Source organism: Cloeon dipterum, chromosome 4 (assembly GCF_949628265.1).
Source record: "Cloeon dipterum chromosome 4, ieCloDipt1.1, whole genome shotgun sequence".
Lineage (NCBI taxonomy): Eukaryota > Metazoa > Arthropoda > Insecta > Ephemeroptera > Baetidae > Cloeon > Cloeon dipterum.
The window spans coordinates 29,151,523-29,169,011 of record NC_088789.1 but is presented as its reverse complement, the minus strand read 5'-3'; the positions used below and the strand labels follow the sequence as shown (position 1 = coordinate 29,169,011).

The window sequence follows — 17,489 nt, the reverse complement described above, 5'->3', positions numbered from 1 at the left end:
GGTCGAATTGTAATTTTATTCATCCAGAGACAGACAAAATCTAAGGATTCGCCACTCCGTCTGGGATTTCTGCGATTATTTCGACACGATTGAATGACAAGCTGGAGTAGAACCCGACTTCGTCGTTGACGTTAGCGCTGTTGCAGCCGATTTTGGAGGAAGAGGTGTAAATCCCGTTCACCTGGCCATCGATCACCACCGCTGGAGCTCTGAAGAAGGTCGGCGTTGCTCCAAAGGCATCGGAAAAAAACTGCAAAAAGCAAAATTGTTGATATGTAAAGCTGTCATATCGTGTCAGACCGAGCAAAATTCAGGAGTCGAGTTGATGTCCACGCAAATACTTGTATCTGCGATGGAGCCGTTGGTGAAGGTCATGCAGGATCCATAGTTGAGCACAGTCAAGCTGGTCACTCTTTTCAGCATGTCCTGGATATTAAAATGGCCAATCAACAAAAGGAGCAAAACATTATTTTAAAAAAAAAATTACGTCGTCTTCATTGAACAAGATAAATTCTGCGTCGGGCACGGTAACTATGAGGTTATTGAAACTGGGCTCCGACATCGAAATGTAAGGTCCGGGCAGTGGTTTGCATATTCTCAAGATGGCAAAGTTTCCCGCGATTACAGTACTCTTCGGTGTCGGATAGACCACGCCGAGCTGATCGGTAATTTTGATCAAGGTGGCACTAAAAATAAATAAAGTCAAAATGACAATTCCAAAAAAAGCTAATTAGATTTAATTGCCTTTGACGAAATTGTCGTGTACACCAATCTATTCCTAAGGTTCGAATTAGGTTAGGCGAACGGAAGTTCAGCGTGACGTGCGTAATGTAAGTCCAATGTGTTTTTGGCGCCTAAGCAGTACAAACCTTTGTAATTTGCTCTGATTGGTCTGATTTGGCATGCGTCAAATCTAGGTAGGTTAGTAAAGCCATCTGTGCAACGGCTGACTGTCCGACCATCTGTCCTAGATTTGGCTCATGCGCCATGCTCGACCAATCAGAGCGAAGCACACAAGTTCGTACTGCTTGGGCGCCAAAAACACATTGAATCTATTTTACGTACGGTCGCCTAACCTAATTCGATCGGTGTAAACGAAAATTTCGTCAATGACTGCCTTTAAATTTAAATCATTTCGAGAGTTAAAACTGAATCATACTCATCACGGAAAGCCTGGCCAGAGGTGAGAATGTATTTCTGGCTCACCGCGAAACCGGGAAAAGTGGTTGGGTATCCCTGGGCTGACTGTACTTGCACCTTAAACTTTTCGAGCAAATGCAAAAATCATATTAATGAAATGATATCCAAACGTTTCAATATTCTGATAGTCAGGGTTTACCTGACGATATTACGATCAATAATATTGGTGCCGATGTAGCAAAAGAGGGGGTAATGCTCATCAGAGGTCAGGAAACCGCGTCTGCTGGTCCGAGCCGGCGTCGTGGACGGCAATGAACGTACAACGCGGAGATACCCAAGGGATGACCAGGGGCGAGAGAGAGAGAGAGAGAGAGAGAGAGAGAGAGAGAGAGAGAGAGCTTGCGTCCTCTCTGAGAGGGTGGTTTTTTATACCTGAGGCTCTCCCTACACTCTCCCTTTGGGGCGCCCAAATATTTTACATCGATTACAACGGTAAAAACAATATCGATCGTAATATCGTCAAGTAATACCCTGACACTTTTTTGAACGGAAAAATTAATTCAGCTTGATATTTTAAATTAAAACAGCTTAAAATGCGTACCACATATGGAAATTCCGTGGTGTTAGTAATGTTAACAAGGACTGACTGTCCAACAACGGCTGAAGAAAAAAATATCTTGTTAGCCCAATGTAAAAAAAATAGGGCGATCACTTACCTGAAAATAACGTCAAGCTGAAGAACAGAGAGGAAAGCATGTTGGCGGACAGAATGCGGCCTCAGAATTACGTCGTTTGCTCATTTTCCCCCTGCATTTATACGCGTATATGATAATAATTCATATATAGGCACTATCAAATGTTTGGAAGGGCACCTCATTATCAATGCAGCAGATAAGCATATAGTTGACATTTTCTCAAATTTATTAATTCCATTTTTCTTTCCCAGGGAGCACTAATTGCCCTTTTTTTCTAACCGCGGTAGTTTTTTATCAGAGACGGTGGCAGCGCAAGGGTCTCAAAATTTTTTGCGCCGACTATTTATCAAATTTATTTACCTTGGATGTCAGTCCACTCCTGACTGTTGGAAAAACATAGTTGATGGGAATCATTTCTTCCGTTTTTTTATGAAGAATGCATTGCTTGAGGTAAGCAGTGTGTGAATAATTTATTAAAATAGTAATATAATCACAAGAAGGTTCGCGAATTTTGTTATGCGTAAAAATGCACCACTTTATTTTTATGCAAAAAAAGCTGGAAAACCCACGATTTTTGGGTTTTTTCGAATTTACGATGAGAGTAAAGATTTTCGCTCTTTTGGCAAAACCAGTGTGGCTTTAATACTGATCCATGTCAAGAGAATTTTTTATCTTCCATAAGGATGCACGTGTTTCGGAAGCAGGCGTGAAATTGCAGAAAAATCATTCAAAAATTAAAAATAATTTTTTGCAATTCACTGGGTTTTCCAGTTTTGGCGAACCCTGGATTTTTCAGGCTTATGGCGTTTTTTTAATAAAACCTATATTAAATCCTTAGCTGAAATTTATTTCGAAAATAGGTCAAAAAAGATTTCCCTTGGAGCGTTTGTTCCTTTTCTTGATTTTGTATTCATTTTTCTTCGGCCTTAAAATCAAGCGAATGATGAACTTCGAATAATTTGTTCATTTTAGCCGGACATCAATTTAATTTTTTAAAGCAATATCTGTGCGACATATTTACAGCAGTAGTGTCAGCAGTCGTGACTCGCAACAGCCGCGCGGGCCGTGTTCTTTTACGCGCCGCCAACAAGAAAATATAAAAGCGCGCAGCCTTGCACTTGAACGTGAACCCTGCCAGTTTGACCTTTACAGACATAAAATACATTTTTTAATTTATTATTTTCCCCATTTTTTTATTGTAATCCCAACACAGCTTGACGGGACTTAAAATCAAAGTAGCAAAAACCCAATGCATTGGAAAAAAATGTTATTTGAGGGATTTTCTGATATTTTGCGATTTTTTCTTAAACATGCATTTTTATTGAAGATAAAAAATTCTCATGATGGATTTTAAAAGCCACTAGTAACATATTAACAGCAGTCGTGACTCGCAACAGCCGCGCGGGCCTTGTTCGGTTACGCGCCGCCAACAGGAAAACAAAGGCGCGCAGCCTTGCCTGTGAACCCTGCCAGTTTAACCTTTACAAACATTAAGAAAAAGAGGTTTTCAGTTTTTTGCTATTTTTTATGGTACTCCTTGACGAGACTTAAAATCAGAGTAGCAAAAACCTACTGCATTGCAAAAATCTGTTTTTTCGGGATTTTCTGCAATTTTGTGAATTTTTCTGATACACGTGCATTTTTATTGAGGATAAAAAATCTCATGATGGATTAGTAAAAGCCACTAGTTTCCCCACAAGACCGAAAATTTTAACACTCATCGCGAATTTTCCATAATTTCTGACTTTTTTGGCGCGAAATGTGACTTATTAATTTGGGGATAAATTCGTAAACATGCGGATAAACCCAAAAAATGTGTTTTATTCAAGCATGGTGGGTGATTTGGTGAATTCTGCTTAAAATAATTTTAATGCTTCAATAAAAAATATGAAAATTTTACTTGCAGTATTTTTCTACAGGTGTGTTGAACAGCGTTATCGCTGGTCGCGGCCTGAGCAAAAAAAAGGGGGGACGGCAGGCGACATCAGTCCTGATATCAGGGTCAAAGCGTCATTTATGAGTATGTTTTCACATCATTTTATAAAATAATTATGCAATTATTTATAAATTATTACTACTTACTGCGACAACACCGGCGTTTTCCCGCGTAAAATTCGCTTTGTGATCTTTCCTGTAGTGTTTATATGCTCATTTCCGCAGAATTTTACTTACTCAACTAAAAATTAAAATAGCTCTTATTTTGAACCTAACCATCCCTTCAAAAATAGTAATTAAACACATAAATAATGTCTTCATTGCTAGATTTAAATTAATTCGAATCTATAATAACTAAAAATTAAAACAATTCAAATAAATAAATTTTTAGTGTCAAATTCGGAATAATTTCCATGATGTTTTGCTGTTTTTATTTTTGTTTTAGATAGAAATCAAAGTTCAGGAACATTTAAGAAAGAGGAAAAAACACGACGAGACGTCGAGAGATAAAATCTGTACAAGTCAAAAGACGCCGCCGAGGAGGAAAAAAGAGTTGACCTTTACCAGTTAAAATAATAACCGCAATTTAAATAAATAAAAGGGCTGCGTGTGTGTATTTCTGTCTTAAAAAATTATTAATGCTTAAATTTATCCCAAACACCAAAGCAAGGTGTCCCTGTGAAATTACGTCACTTGCTGTTAGACGAGTTTAACATCATTTGGTCGGCGCTAAGGCCAGAGTGATCTCCAGATTTGTTGTTTGCTCGCGAGGCTGGCTGTGACCTTCGCGCCTGACCCGCGTGCCGCTCCGTTGCAATGTTATCCGTGGTCATCCAGTTAAATACACTATTTGAAATAAATCTCATCATCAGTACATTACAAAATTTAGCACCAAAATTTTTAAATTAATACTTATTATTATTTTTTGTTTTAAATAAAATTCAAAGCTTGAGGAAAGCATCAAAATTAAATAAATCACGCGGGAGATTAAAAACAAATTTGCATTTATACGAGTGTTCAATCTCTAATTGCGTAGCTAATTCCACTGAAATTAGATAAAATGTGATTAATGCTTAAAATTATAAAATATTTATTAAATTTGGCCAGGTTAAAATTAAGTCCCGGGGAATTTGGGCACGGAATGGTTTCGAATATTAACTCAAAAGCCAGAATGTAAACATTCCGTTTGCAATGATCGCCTCCTCTTGAATCTATTAACTCGGTTGGCAACGCTGTCGGCGCGAGAAAAGCTGACAGACCACTTTCCGCCTCGTTTTAGTGTGCGGTGAGCTGCAGGAGCCGCGAGATGAAGGTTGGCTCGCAGCCGGCGGCCGGCCAGCTGCAAAATTTCGCGAATTTTAATATTTTTACGAATTTGCTGCTCGCAGGCGCTGACTTTTCTGCTCGTTTTCCTGCTCTCTTGCCACGCATTTGCCGGGAGACGTGCCAAACGCTCCACAATCCCACGTAAGTTGTTTATTTTATTAATTGTAATTTGTCTACAGGGAAATTAAATTATCTGTCAGTTAATATGCAGACCAGAATTCTTTAAATTATTAATTTTTGAATTAAATTTTATTGCCTTCAAATAGTAAAGAAGGCATTTCTTTATTTACATAAATCTCTATTATTCTTGGCAATATTTGCCGTCCCCAGTATTTAAAAACACGAGTGATAACAAACTGAGCCACAACGAGTGCGGCCTGGTGCACGAAAACGATGACCGCGCGTGGCTGGCCAAGATCGAGATCGCCGACGACATCATCAGCAAACACTGCTTCGGCAGCGTCGTTTCCAACAGATACATCGTCACCTGTGAGTTCAACACAATTTAAATCATTATGCAAATTAATTAGAAAATAATCCAAAGAGAAAATAAAACATTTTGCCAATTAATTAAATTTAATTTACAGTAACACCGCTTGGCAAAAAATTAAAATATTGAACTGTTGGTTACATATTTAATCAAAAATGCCCCTAAATGAATTTTTTAATTAATTTTAATAATTACTTGAATTTCCTTGCCAATTTTTATAATTAAAAATTTTCTATCAGCTGCAATTTGCGTGGAAAGCGCCGACCTTAGCAACATCCGAGTCTCGTTCGCGAAAACAAACTACCAGGAGTTCGTCACAGTGCGTTTAATTAAAATTAAAAATTATTAGCAAATTTTCTTTCTCAATTTTTAATTTATTACTAGCCGACGGACAAGGTGGTGCACGAAGACTTCCGTCTGGACGACTTCAGGGCGAACCTTGCCATTCTCAGGTTCGCCAAAGACCTGCTGAAGAATGGTGTGCTGCCCATTTGCCTGTGGAATAAAGCCATCGAAAAGGAGGGATCGACCATCACGGAAAATGCCGGAATTGCCACCGTGCGAGATTTATTTATTTTTAAAATTTAAATGTTCTCATAAAAGGTGTACTCAAATTTTTACAGCTTGTGGGAAAGGATGTTTCATCGGACGACATTGTGGTCGGAAAATTCAAAATTCAACCGGCGTCCGCGTGCAAGGCGAAAGTCAGACTGCCTTTTCAGGCGTATTTCGAGAACTCCAATATTTGTCTTCTCTACGAAGGTATTTTTGTAGCGCATCAAACTAGAAATTTAACGTTATATGAAAGAACAAAAATAATTAAGTCTCATTGCAATTCAATAAAATTGTTTTTAAATGTACGAATATATTAATAATGTCAGAAATTCATTTAATTTGCAATATCAACATTAATCCCATTGCGAGACATTTTTTTATTAAATTAAATATCAATTAATATAATAATTTAATTATTTATATACTAGTTCCTTAAGAACAGAATTTAGAAATGAAATTGCTTTAATTTTTCGTCTTTGATGATTCTAAATATTAAACTATTTTAAAAAACAAAAAAATTAGAATTTTCAATTTAATAAGCGTGCGTACATTTTAAAATGGTATCAATTATAAGCATTTTTTTTTTATTAAAAATCCTATTTAATTTAAATTTTCTTTTAGATGGTTTGAGCAGCTGTCTGAGAGGATTCGGGGCGCCGATACAGTTCAAGATCGGCGAGCGGTGGTTCCTCAGAGGCCTGTACAACGTGGCGCTGAAGAAGGTGGCTGGAGAGGTGCCGGCGGAGCGGTCGGGCAGGCAGCAGCAGTGCCGCAAGTACCAAGTGATCAGCGTGACAGACGCGGCCCGCTATGTCGACTTCCTCACCAAGAACACAGACATCTCCTTGCAAAGCTCCGTCGCCACTTCCATTTTGGAGTCTAAAAGTACACAATTTACCATTTTTATTTATTATTTTAAAATAAAAAAAAGATAAAATTTATTTATTCTTTAAAAAAATTGCACAGACGGAAGAATTTCACTGCTAATTGTTTAACAATTTTCATTAATACAATAAAACAGTCAGAAAACTGAATGCCAAACTTAAAATTTTTCTGGCGAAATAATTTTAAACACATTTTAATAAAAAAAAATATTAATATACAGGTGAAGCTAGCAAATAAAATTAAAAAAATCCCGTCTTTACAGATTTCCGGAGCTATCTAAATTGCGGCGTGCGGAGCAAAGACCTGGGAACGAAGCTTGCGTTCGGCGGCGTGGACGCCACCCTGCGCGAGTTTCCCTGGTCGGCGGCCCTCTTTAAGGTCTACTACACGCAGCTCAAGTACTCGTGCGTCGGCTCCCTCATCTCCAAGAAATTCATCCTCACCGGTGAGCAAATAATAATAATTTTAATATTTAATGTTTAATTTAATTTTGGGGTAACAGCGGCGCACTGCGTCGACGAGAAGGGCAGCACGGCCGAGGCGGGCAGTCTGGTCGTCGCCCTGGGAAAGGAGCTGCTCAACTCGGGCTGGACCAAGGATGATGGCGTCTCCATACACTCGGTATTAAAGTGATTTTAATGCTGGAACTGCGGCTGATTTTTTTAAATGTTTTCTTGAAGGAATTAAAAAATAAAATTTGAATTAAATTTCCAGTTAGAGTAAAATTACTGTAATTTAAAAATTTGCAATTTTTGAGATATAAATTATGGACGTTAATTTTTTGCTTCAGGTGAGGAGCGTGATTAAACACGAAGAGTACGACCACAACTTGGTGAAAAATGACATTGCGTTGCTGCAGCTGACGAGGAGCGTCGAGACCACCATCACCGTGTCGCCTCTCTGCTTGTGGTACAAGTCCAGCAGTTTCGAACTCCTGAACAACGTCAACGGCACCGTGAGTGTCATTTGGTTAATAAAAATTAAAAAATAAAATAAATCAATTATTATAATGAAAAAACGTAAAAATCCTCAAGCGCTTTTAAATAATTCGTGTTAATGGAATTTCAATAAAATATTTATTTTGTGTCTAAATAGATCGCTGGCTGGGGCCTAATCCAGGACTACAATTTGGCGGACCAGCTGCAGAGGCTGGACTTGCCGATCTTGAATCCGAATCAGTGCAAGCTGATCGAGGGCAAGGAGACCTTCTACAGCACCAAAATGCGCGCCTCGCCCAAGTTCTGCGCCGGATATGTTAACAGTGAGAACAATTTGATTAATCTAAATTTTAAATCCATTTTTAAATTGAATCACAGAGAACAAGAGTCCTTGCAACGGTGACAGCGGCGCGGCGCTGGTCGTGGAGGAGAATGGCGTTTTTTACGCGCGCGGCATCGTCAGCGAGACCGTGGCCAGGAATATCGACGGCGGCAAGTTCTGCAACACCGACTACCCGGCCATCTTCACCGACGTCGCCGCCTACAGACGCTGGATCATCGAACACACCGACGACGAACTCAAATACTCCTACATCCCGTGAAACAAACAAAAATCATGTTTACACTGTTAGAATAATAAAAACACTACTGCGGCTCGTAAACAAACAAAAACAACTGTTATATTGGATATATTTAAATAAAAATAATATTTTAACAGCTGACCATTGGAGGCCTGGGAGGCCAAAATGCCAAAACTTTAGCTGCTAATAATAATGGTAGAATGCAATGAGTTTTCTCTGCTGGGTTTTACTTTTAATAACCAATTTGGTAAAAAAATCCACAAAATGTACAGCCAATTATTTTTTAACTCTTTTAATGCATGTTATTGATCTTAATTTTCTCTATTACTTTTTAAAATTACAGTTTAGCAATTATATTTAATGATTTTATCATACATTTTCCTATTCTAAATATTAATTTGTAAATTATTAAATTATTTTAAATTAAAAGGTTTATAAGTGTTGAAATAAAAGTTTGATTTAAATTTCAAAGATTGTTATTATATTTGGCGATGTGTTTACAACATTCATTGGCAAAATTATGCACATTTATTAACAGTTATTAATAATAGTTATAAATTCAGGATGTTCATTATCTACCCAAGTTTGATTTCAGTTATGAATTTAATACAGTTAACATTCAGAAGTAAAATAAATTCGATTTTACAACAACATAAACCAATCAATAAAACATTATTATTTCACTCCAAAAGCGCGGAAGTAAATTCCCTTTGTCATCCTTCAGTCCCACTGAACAAAACACAAAAAAAGTCCATAAAGTCATTCTCACGGCGTGCATTTCATCTCCTTTCATTTACTTGAGTTGGCCCGTGGTTTACGCTGACAGTGAAAGAGATCTTGCGAACGCCAACATTTCTCTTAAAATATCCGCATAACGGCACAACCTTGGTCACTGTGTTATCCATGAGCAAACAACCAGACTGACCCGTGCTCGTGATTTTGTTCAGCTCTCGAATCCCTTCATCGTCGAGGATCGCCTTCAATTCTGCTCCAGTTTGCAGCAATTCCCTGGCGAATCCGATGTTCTTCTCTAAAAGGGCAGGGTGGAGCGCTGTTTTTGACGCAAAGTTTTTCTCATTCCCATTTACACCCTTAGACACAAAAAACTGAGCTAAGCTGGCACCGTGATTCAAATTATGCGCAGCACAATGCAGGACAGTTTTGCCGTCTTCACCACTCTTGCCTGAGCTGGGGTTTACGAGCTTCAAATACCGAAATAAATAAACGGAATTATATAACATTAACAGGGTGATTTTATTTTAAAATTCACCTATACCTACAAGTGCACTGCTTTTTCGCCGTGGGCAGTTTGATCATGGCACTGGGAAAGGATAATTTCTGCATTTTAACTTTCAATATTCTAAAACCAGAGCGTTTCTTGAATTTTCGGGATCGACCAGTGATTCTGACAATGAGCGTGGCTGATGATTTATCACCGCTTTGTTGCGCGTTGCATACCCTTTAGGAGGCTCGCTGCAGCGAGTTCGGCCTGCCTTATCCAACTTTCATCTTTTTTTATCTCTAGCAGCAAGTTTGCATTAACAAAAACTTTGAAACTTATGTAAAAAGGAAGGATCAAATAATTTAAAATAAAAAATAACACGATGTATTTCGTACATGATTTTCAAAGTTGTCTCATCGCATGATAACGATGTGAACTATGAAGAAAATTCCATATTGATGATTTTGTTACCTACAAATTCCGCTTCAGAACTCGAGAAAAAAAGGAATTTTTCAAAATACGTTATAATTAAAATTCCTAGTCTCGGGTTCTAAGCAATAGATTTACAAAAACTACCCACTATTGGCTAAAAAATCCAAGAAAATTCATAATTTGTAGTTTTTTACACCGTCAATTATCTAGTTACCTAATATATTTGGCGTAGAGACCTTCTACAATGCAAGAGCAAAAAACCTAAAATAATTAACCAATTTCAGATAGAATTCACCGCTTTGCAATTTTTTCTGTCCTATTTCGAAATAGATTTAGCGTTCTGTGAAAATATCCACTTGTTTTCTGGCCAACTTAGGAGACGCGTGGGTCAATTTAACGCGTTCATCTATATAAGAAGAATATCGCATGAGGAAGCAGATTATTAGATAAATTATTGGTAATCCATAATTTCACCTTAATTATGGCACATTCTTTTTTTGTAATTAGCTTTTGTAGTTCGTTTGTTGAGATAATATCATATCCCAAAAAACTGCTGACGTTGTAATAGGTTATATTTATTACAAATTTATTATTTTCACTTTAAAATGAAAAAACAGAGCAGAATGCCTATTAGTCAAAATTGCTTTTTATCTCGTTTTTAAAAATAAAAATGGAAATATTGACAAATTTAAAACATCAGTGATTTGAAGTTTGTTTAGAAAGTAGAGTGTAATATATAGAAAAGTAAAAATAATATCGTTTACGGTTTTAACAATTAAATGATTTTATTGACTTTGTAGTATAACATCAACATCAAAAATATGTGAGCAAATTTCATTGTAATCCACTGAATTTCGATACTTCAGAGATGAATAAAAGAGAGAGCACATATGAATATTTTGTAAATATTTTCTCAATTTGAGTGAAAGCGTTGATTTTAAATTTAATTCAAATGTATTTCAAATGAGTAGACTTGATATGCTTGCGAAGATAACTCATGGAGATGAACAATTTTTTGCATTTATCACATTCAAATTCAAGCGCAAACAAATTGTGTTTCTTAGCGAGATGGTTAATCAAATTAGTAGTGAAAAGGAAACTCTTTGGGCAGTGGGCACAATGCTTCAATTTGGCTTGATTGTGCATTCTGTTAGAATGCTGTTTCAAGAGTTTCGCACTTTTGTAGTACCTTTTGCAGGATTCACATTTGAATCCGAGAGCTTTGTGCTCCAAACCACCCCACTCGCGATTTCCATGTTTTCTTTTCATGTGGTACACAAGCAAAGAATGCTTTTGAAAGCTCCTTAAACACTTGGAACATTTGACCATAGTTTCTCTGCACTTTTTCAGGTGCGACTGGTACAAACCTGAACATTCAAATTTGTTTTTACAGCGAATACATGTCAACTTTCTAATGTGTTTAGTGTAATAATCGGCCGAAACATCTAATTTACAAATTCGGCAGCGCTTAAGTGTGTGCACTCTTTTCACGTGCTTGGATAAATCTGAATTGCTTGAGAACATTTTGCCGCAATCATCACATTTTAGTGTTTTTTTCGTGTGTTTTCTGGCAATATGGCTATGTAAAACGTATTTATTACAGAACTTGTGTTCGCAATATTCACAATCAATCAGTTTTGCACCATCAGTTTTGTGAAGAGAGTCAAAGTGAGCCCTCATTTCGATATCAGTTTTGAAAAACGAGACGCATCCATGAAAAGCGCACTTGACTGGAAATTCACCATGGACACGACGAACATGATGGTTGAAATTACAATTTCCAATAAATTCCTTGCAGCAAAAATGACATTTGAATATTTTCTGTTCTTTCGGCGTTTCATGCAATTGTGCACTGTGTTTTTCCCTTTCCTCGATTGTGTGAAAATATGTGGCACAATTATGGTTTTCACATCTGATAGCTTCTTTGTGTGATTGCTTTACATGCTTTGACAAATCGCGCGAGTATGAATGTAGTTTACCACAGTAGAGACATTTTTTCTTTTCTGAAGGAATATTGCATTGTGTCTCAGATTCCAATTCTTCCCCATCCTCTTCGGTTTCATCTTCTTCACTTTCGGGCAGATCAACTTCTTCCAGTGGCACCCAGCATTGCTCAACATTTCCCTCTGTAAACATAGTTGTTGGAAAAAAAACAATAAATAAATATAATTTTTACCGAAGTAATGCTTCCGCAGCTCTTTTGCTGCGTCGTCCAAATCCAAATTCCACCAAACCAAACCCTCGTCTGACATTCCATTGAATTTCCAAAGAAACCTGAGGAGAAAATTCCATAAATAAATAAATAATAGAAATTCCTAAATTCCTGAGAGAATCTCACTCGGCTTGCCAGGCGCAAAAGTAGCAAATCAGGTCGTCATCCTCGATTTCCTCTGCCAACTCGTGTCCGCTGACGCTCAGAAACCAAGTTTCCAGTTTCTCCTTGTCCACGCGGGCAGCGAGGACAGCGCCGTCCGCCGTCGGAAGCTCGCAAATCAAGCACAGCGCCTTTTGAAACGACATCTCAGACAGACCACCTGAACCTGATTAGAAGGTTCAAGAATGGTGGCTAGGCGATCGCAGCGCTGCTCCAAAGGTGGGTTAGTTAGAAATTCATCGCGCCATCTATGAGAACGAAAAAAGGTTAAGAGTTGATTTATTAGGTATGCAACCAACCAGATATAACCGTAGTTTTAATATTATATTAACTTTAATTAACTATAAAAAGCTCTGTTTTTGCATAATCTAATAAATGCTTTAAATCCTTTTGATATATAGATCAAGTGAGTGGAATAAATAATCAAATCTGTTACACATAAAACATAATAATCTCAATTGGCTCGAGTCTCAAAGGGTTGTTTTAAGAGACCCTAATCAGCAGTTTGTACAGTTCTTTGAATCCGTACTTTTGGGTGCGTTTTTCCTTTTTCTCGCCGCCAAAGGCTCCAGCAGGAAGCAATGTCAAAGGCACATTTACGATTATAAAATTTCCCTGGGACGCGGCGAGCAAGTGTCGACCTATGAAGTTGCAGCCTTTGCGCGGTCCTTTTGCCTGGAAGTGACAACGAAGTCATTCGAATGGCGTCCGAAGCCATCGAAAAGGAGGGATCGACCATCACGGAAAATGCCGGAATTGCCACCGTGAGAGATTTATTTATTTTAAAATTTATGAATTGTTCTCATAAAAGGTTTACTCAAATTTTTACAGCTTGTGGGAAAGGATGTTGCATCGGACGACGTTGTGGTCGGAAAATTCAAAATTCAACCGGCGTCCGCGTGCAAGGCGAAAGTCAGACTGCCTTTTCAGGCGTATTTCGAGAACTCCAATATTTGTCTTTTCTACGAAGGTATTTTTGTAGGGCGTCAAACTAGAAATTTAACGTAACAAACGTTTAAAAAAATAATTAAGTCTCGTTGAAATTAAATATTTTTTTTTAAATGTACGAATAAATTAATAATTTCAGGTTTAGGTGAGGAGCGTGATTAAACACGAAGAGTACGACCACAACTTGGTGAAAAACGACATTGCGCTGCTGCAGCTGACGAGGAGCGTCGAGACCACCATCACCGTGTCGCCTCTCTGCTTGTGGTACAAGTCCAGCAGTTTCGATCTCCTCAACAACGTCAATGGCACCGTGAGTGTCAATTGGTTAATAAAAATTAAAACATAAAAATAAGTCAATTATTATAATGATAAAACGTAAAAATCCTCAAGCGCTTTTAAAGAATTCGTGTTAATGAAATTTTAATAAAATATATTATTCTTGTATATATAGATCGCTGGCTGGGGCCTGATCCAGGACTACAATTTGGCCGACCAGCTGCAGAGGCTGGACTTGCCAATCTTGAATCCGAATCAGTGCAAGCTGATCGAGGGCAAGGAGACCTTCTACAGCACCAAAATGCGCGCCTCGCCCAAGTTCTGCGCCGGATATGTTAACAGTGAGAACAATTTGATTAATCTAAATTTTAAATCCATTTTAAATTGAATCTCAGAGAACAAGAGTCCTTGCAACGGTGACAGCGGCGCAGCGCTGGTCGTGGAGGAGAATGGCGTTTTTTACGCGCGCGGCATCGTCAGCGAGACCGTGGCCAGGAATATCGACGGCGGCAAGTTCTGCAACACCGACTACCCGGCCATCTTCACCGACGTCGCCGCCTACAGACGCTGGATCATCGAACACACCGACGACGAACTCAAATACTCCTACATCCCGTGAAACAAACAAAAATCATGTTTACTCTGTTGGAATAATAAAAACACTACTGCGGCTCGTAAACAATCAAAAACAGCTGTTATATTGGATATATTTAAAATAAAAATAATATTTTAACTGCTGACCATTGGAGGCCTGGGAGGCCAAAATGCCAAAACTTAAGCTGCTAATAATAATGATAGAATGCAATGATTTTTCTCTGCTGTGTTTTACTTTTAACAACCAATTTGTTAAAAAAATCGGCAAACTGTACAGCCAATTATTTTTTAAACTTTTTTAATGCATGTTATTGTTCTTCATTTTCTCTATTACTATTTAAAACTACAGTTTATCAATTATATTTAATGATTTTATCATATATTTTCCTATTCTAAATATTAATTTGTAAATTATTAAATTATTTTAAATTAAAAGGTTTATAAGCGTTGAAATAAAAGTTTGATTTAAATTTCAAAGATTGTTATTATATTTGGCAATGTGTTTACAACATTCATTGGCAAAATTATGCACATATATTAACAGTTATTAATAATAGTTATAAATTCAGGATGTTCATTATCTGCTCAAGTTTAATTTCAGATATGAATTTGTTACTTAACATATTAAAAGTAAAATAAATTGGATTTTACAACAACGTAAACAAATCAGTAAAACATTATTATTTCACTCCAAAAGTGCGGAAGTAAATTCCCTTTGTCATCCTTCAGTCCCACTGAACAAAACACAAAAAACAAGTCCATAAAGCCATTCTCACGGCGTGAATTTCAACTCCTTTCATTTACTTGAGCCGGCCCGTGGTTTACGCTAACAGCGACAGAGATCTAGCGAACACCAACTTTTCTCTTAAGTTATCTGCGTAACGGAACAACCTTGGTCACTGTGTTATCCATCAGCAAACAACCAGACTGACCTGTGCTCGCGATTTTGGTCAGCTCTTGGACTCCTTCATCGTCGAGGATCGCCTTCAATTCTGCACCAGCTTGCAGCAATTCCCTGGCGAATCCGATGTTCTTTTCTAAAAGGGCAGGGTGGAGCGCTGTTTTCGACGCAAAGTTTTTCTCATTCACATTTACACCTTTAGACACAAAAAACTGAACTAAGCTGGCACCGTGATTCAAATTATACGCAGCACAATGCAGGACAGTATTGCCGTCTTCACCACTTTTGTCCTGTACGTCGAAATTGAGTCCTACGATCCACAAACACATGTTCAAATCCGCGTACGAGGCTGCGAGATGAAGCGAGGTCATTCCTCCCACACTGAGTTTCCGCACAAGTTCAGGGATCTTGGAATGCACGAATTTGGCGCCTTCCAGGTTGTTTTCATTGATACACAGGTGTAGCAAATTCACGTCTTCATTCTCTGAGTTTAAAGTGGCACCGTGGTTCAGCAACTCCTGCGCCACGTCCAGGTTTATCGCCCTCAGCGCGAATATAAGAGGCGTGTTTTGTCCCTCATCTTTGCAGTTGAGATCAACGCCAATGGAACTGAATAAACGGACGAGTTGCGGCCCAAACTGCCTGTTGAAAGCTATGTGGTGGAGAATCGAGCATTTCCACTGGTCAAGAAAACACTTAGATCCGATGTTGGTACTCAAAATCCACTTTAACATTTCAGCATCAGCGAACTCAGCAGCTAGGTGCAGAGCCGTGCGGCCGTCGAGATTCATTCTCATGATAAGTTCACCATTAAAATTGTGAATGAAATTGGCACACTCGTGGTTGTTCGCGGCAATTGACAAAAAGAGGTAATTATTCCAGTTTTTAGTGTCTAGAATTGCACCAAGTTTCAGCATTTCGTGTGCTATTTCGAGGTTCCCAGCGGCAAAGGCGGCATGGAGTGGCAGAAGCCCACTCTCTGACACTTCATTCAGGTTAAGCTTCAAACTTACAAAATATTTAATGATTTCGATGCCGTGGTTTTTGTTAAGTGGGGCGCGGTGCAAGGCCATCCCGAAATAAGAATTGGAAGCGGCATCGATTCCCATCTCGATTAACAACTGGCACACCCTGAGGTCGGCAAATTCGGCGGCAAGATGCAGGGCATTCCTCCCGTACCCATCCACCTCTCTAATGAGCAGGGGGTTCCACGCGTGGACCAAAAGTGCGACGTCGGACTGATTCAGCGAGATGAATAAATGGAAAAGGTTGATCGCCTCACATTCGCGCAAGCGGAACAACTCCTGGGCAAACCTGAAGTTTTCATTCCTGATTCCGTGAATAATGGCTTCATTTCCTTTGACGTCTCTCTTCGTGGCATCCAGTTTGTGTTTGTGAACCAGCAGCCACGCAATTTCATGTCCGTGTCGTTTGTTCTGCGCCGCAAAGTGCAGAATCGTCTCTCCGGACTCTGTCTCTGCATGGACATCGGCTCCTTGTTGCAGAAGGGCAATGCACGCCTCGAGGTTTTCGTCCCTGGCTGCGATCATCAAGGGGGTCAGGCCCTGCTCGTTCTTCTTGTTTGTAGCCATTTTACTTGCACTGGGTGGAATTGTAAGATCTCCGTAAAAAAAAAAAAAAACAGCAATAAAGATTGAGAGCTGTTCAAGGAGCTGTGGTATTGCGTTTCGGGTAAACCAGCGAGTCACAAGGCTATCGAATAACTAAAGAAAGAGAAGATCGACTGCCAGGAGATCGGACGCCTTGTTTGTGAACTTTGAAACTTGAATTAATAAACAAACACAGACTAAACAAAAGTTTTATAGAGTAACAAACAAATCAAAGGAGCGAAATGGCCACGGAGCTTGAAGCGGAAAAATTGTTTGTTTGTTTTGGTGGTGCTGCTTTTAAGCGCAAATATTTATTTTTTTACAACACTGGATATTTTGATAGCTCAACAAAATTAAAAAATTAACATATTGAACACTAATAAATTTAAATTATATGAGGACCAAGTTCTCTGCGCATAAAGCACATTTTAGGATTTTTTTAAAATGTCACTCTCCCAAGTGGCAGGAAATGCACGGCAGAGCATTTTTAAGATTTATATACAAATATCCCAACCATGCATTCAAATCTCAAAGTCAGCAATTATGCTCGAGCAGGCGTTTACGAGCTTCAAATACCGAAATAAATA

General features: G+C 38.4%; 3 protein-coding genes across 5 annotated transcripts; 1 reads left to right on the top strand and 2 right to left on the bottom strand.

Annotated features, from left to right (window-relative positions):
• LOC135942578 (uncharacterized) lies at window positions 1-1,945 on the bottom strand. The gene is made up of 6 exons (XM_065488757.1): window positions 1,857-1,945; window positions 1,742-1,800; window positions 1,160-1,263; window positions 488-686; window positions 301-426; window positions 1-250 (listed from the first exon to the last, which is right to left on the bottom strand). The coding sequence occupies exons 1-6, from the start codon at window positions 1,894-1,896 to the stop codon at window positions 41-43; spliced, it is 738 nt and encodes a 245-aa protein (XP_065344829.1). The 5' UTR covers window positions 1,897-1,945; the 3' UTR covers window positions 1-40.
• A 3,035-nt stretch (window positions 1,946-4,980) lies between these two features.
• On the top strand, window positions 4,981-14,611 carry LOC135943255 (inactive CLIP domain-containing serine protease A8-like). Of its 3 annotated transcripts, none has more exons than XM_065489709.1 (12): window positions 4,981-5,082; window positions 5,159-5,237; window positions 5,427-5,585; window positions 5,826-5,905; window positions 5,971-6,144; window positions 6,210-6,348; window positions 6,763-7,026; window positions 7,289-7,471; window positions 7,529-7,647; window positions 13,667-13,831; window positions 13,973-14,138; window positions 14,193-14,611. In XM_065489709.1, exons 1-12 carry the CDS (start codon window positions 5,077-5,079, stop codon window positions 14,414-14,416), a joined length of 1,758 nt encoding a protein of 585 aa, XP_065345781.1. In that variant the 5' UTR covers window positions 4,981-5,076; the 3' UTR covers window positions 14,417-14,611. The 3 variants fall into 3 exon arrangements, with proteins under 3 accessions (XP_065345781.1, XP_065345780.1, XP_065345779.1); XM_065489708.1 differs by lacking the exon at window positions 13,667-13,831 and adding an exon at window positions 7,817-7,981; XM_065489707.1 differs by lacking the exons at window positions 13,667-13,831; window positions 13,973-14,138; window positions 14,193-14,611 and adding exons at window positions 7,817-7,981; window positions 8,122-8,287; window positions 8,343-9,009.
• A 650-nt stretch (window positions 14,612-15,261) lies between these two features.
• On the bottom strand, window positions 15,262-16,884 carry LOC135943707 (putative ankyrin repeat protein RF_0381). Its single transcript, XM_065490370.1, has one exon. The coding sequence runs from the start codon at window positions 16,882-16,884 to the stop codon at window positions 15,262-15,264; it is 1,623 nt and encodes a 540-aa protein (XP_065346442.1).
• Between the last annotated feature and the right edge of the window lie 605 nt (window positions 16,885-17,489).

Bases quoted from the DNA above. Each gene is read 5' to 3' on its own strand.
- LOC135942578 (XM_065488757.1), bottom strand. From the start codon at position 1,896: ATGCTTTCCTCTCTGTTCTTCAGCTTGACGTTATTTTCAG. The intron at 427-487 runs GTAATTTTTTTT...TTTAATATCCAG, and splicing joins TCTTGTTCAATGAAGACGAC to GACATGCTGAAAAGAGTGAC. The intron at 251-300 runs GTCTGACACGAT...TGCTTTTTGCAG, and splicing joins CGACTCCTGAATTTTGCTCG to TTTTTTTCCGATGCCTTTGG.
- LOC135943707 (XM_065490370.1), bottom strand. From the start codon at position 16,884: ATGGCTACAAACAAGAAGAACGAGCAGGGCCTGACCCCCTTGATGATC.
- LOC135943255 (XM_065489709.1), top strand. The intron at 7,648-13,666 runs GTATTAAAGTGA...TTTCAGGTTTAG, and splicing joins ATGGCGTCTCCATACACTCG to GTGAGGAGCGTGATTAAACA. The intron at 13,832-13,972 runs GTGAGTGTCAAT...TTGTATATATAG, and splicing joins TCAACAACGTCAATGGCACC to ATCGCTGGCTGGGGCCTGAT.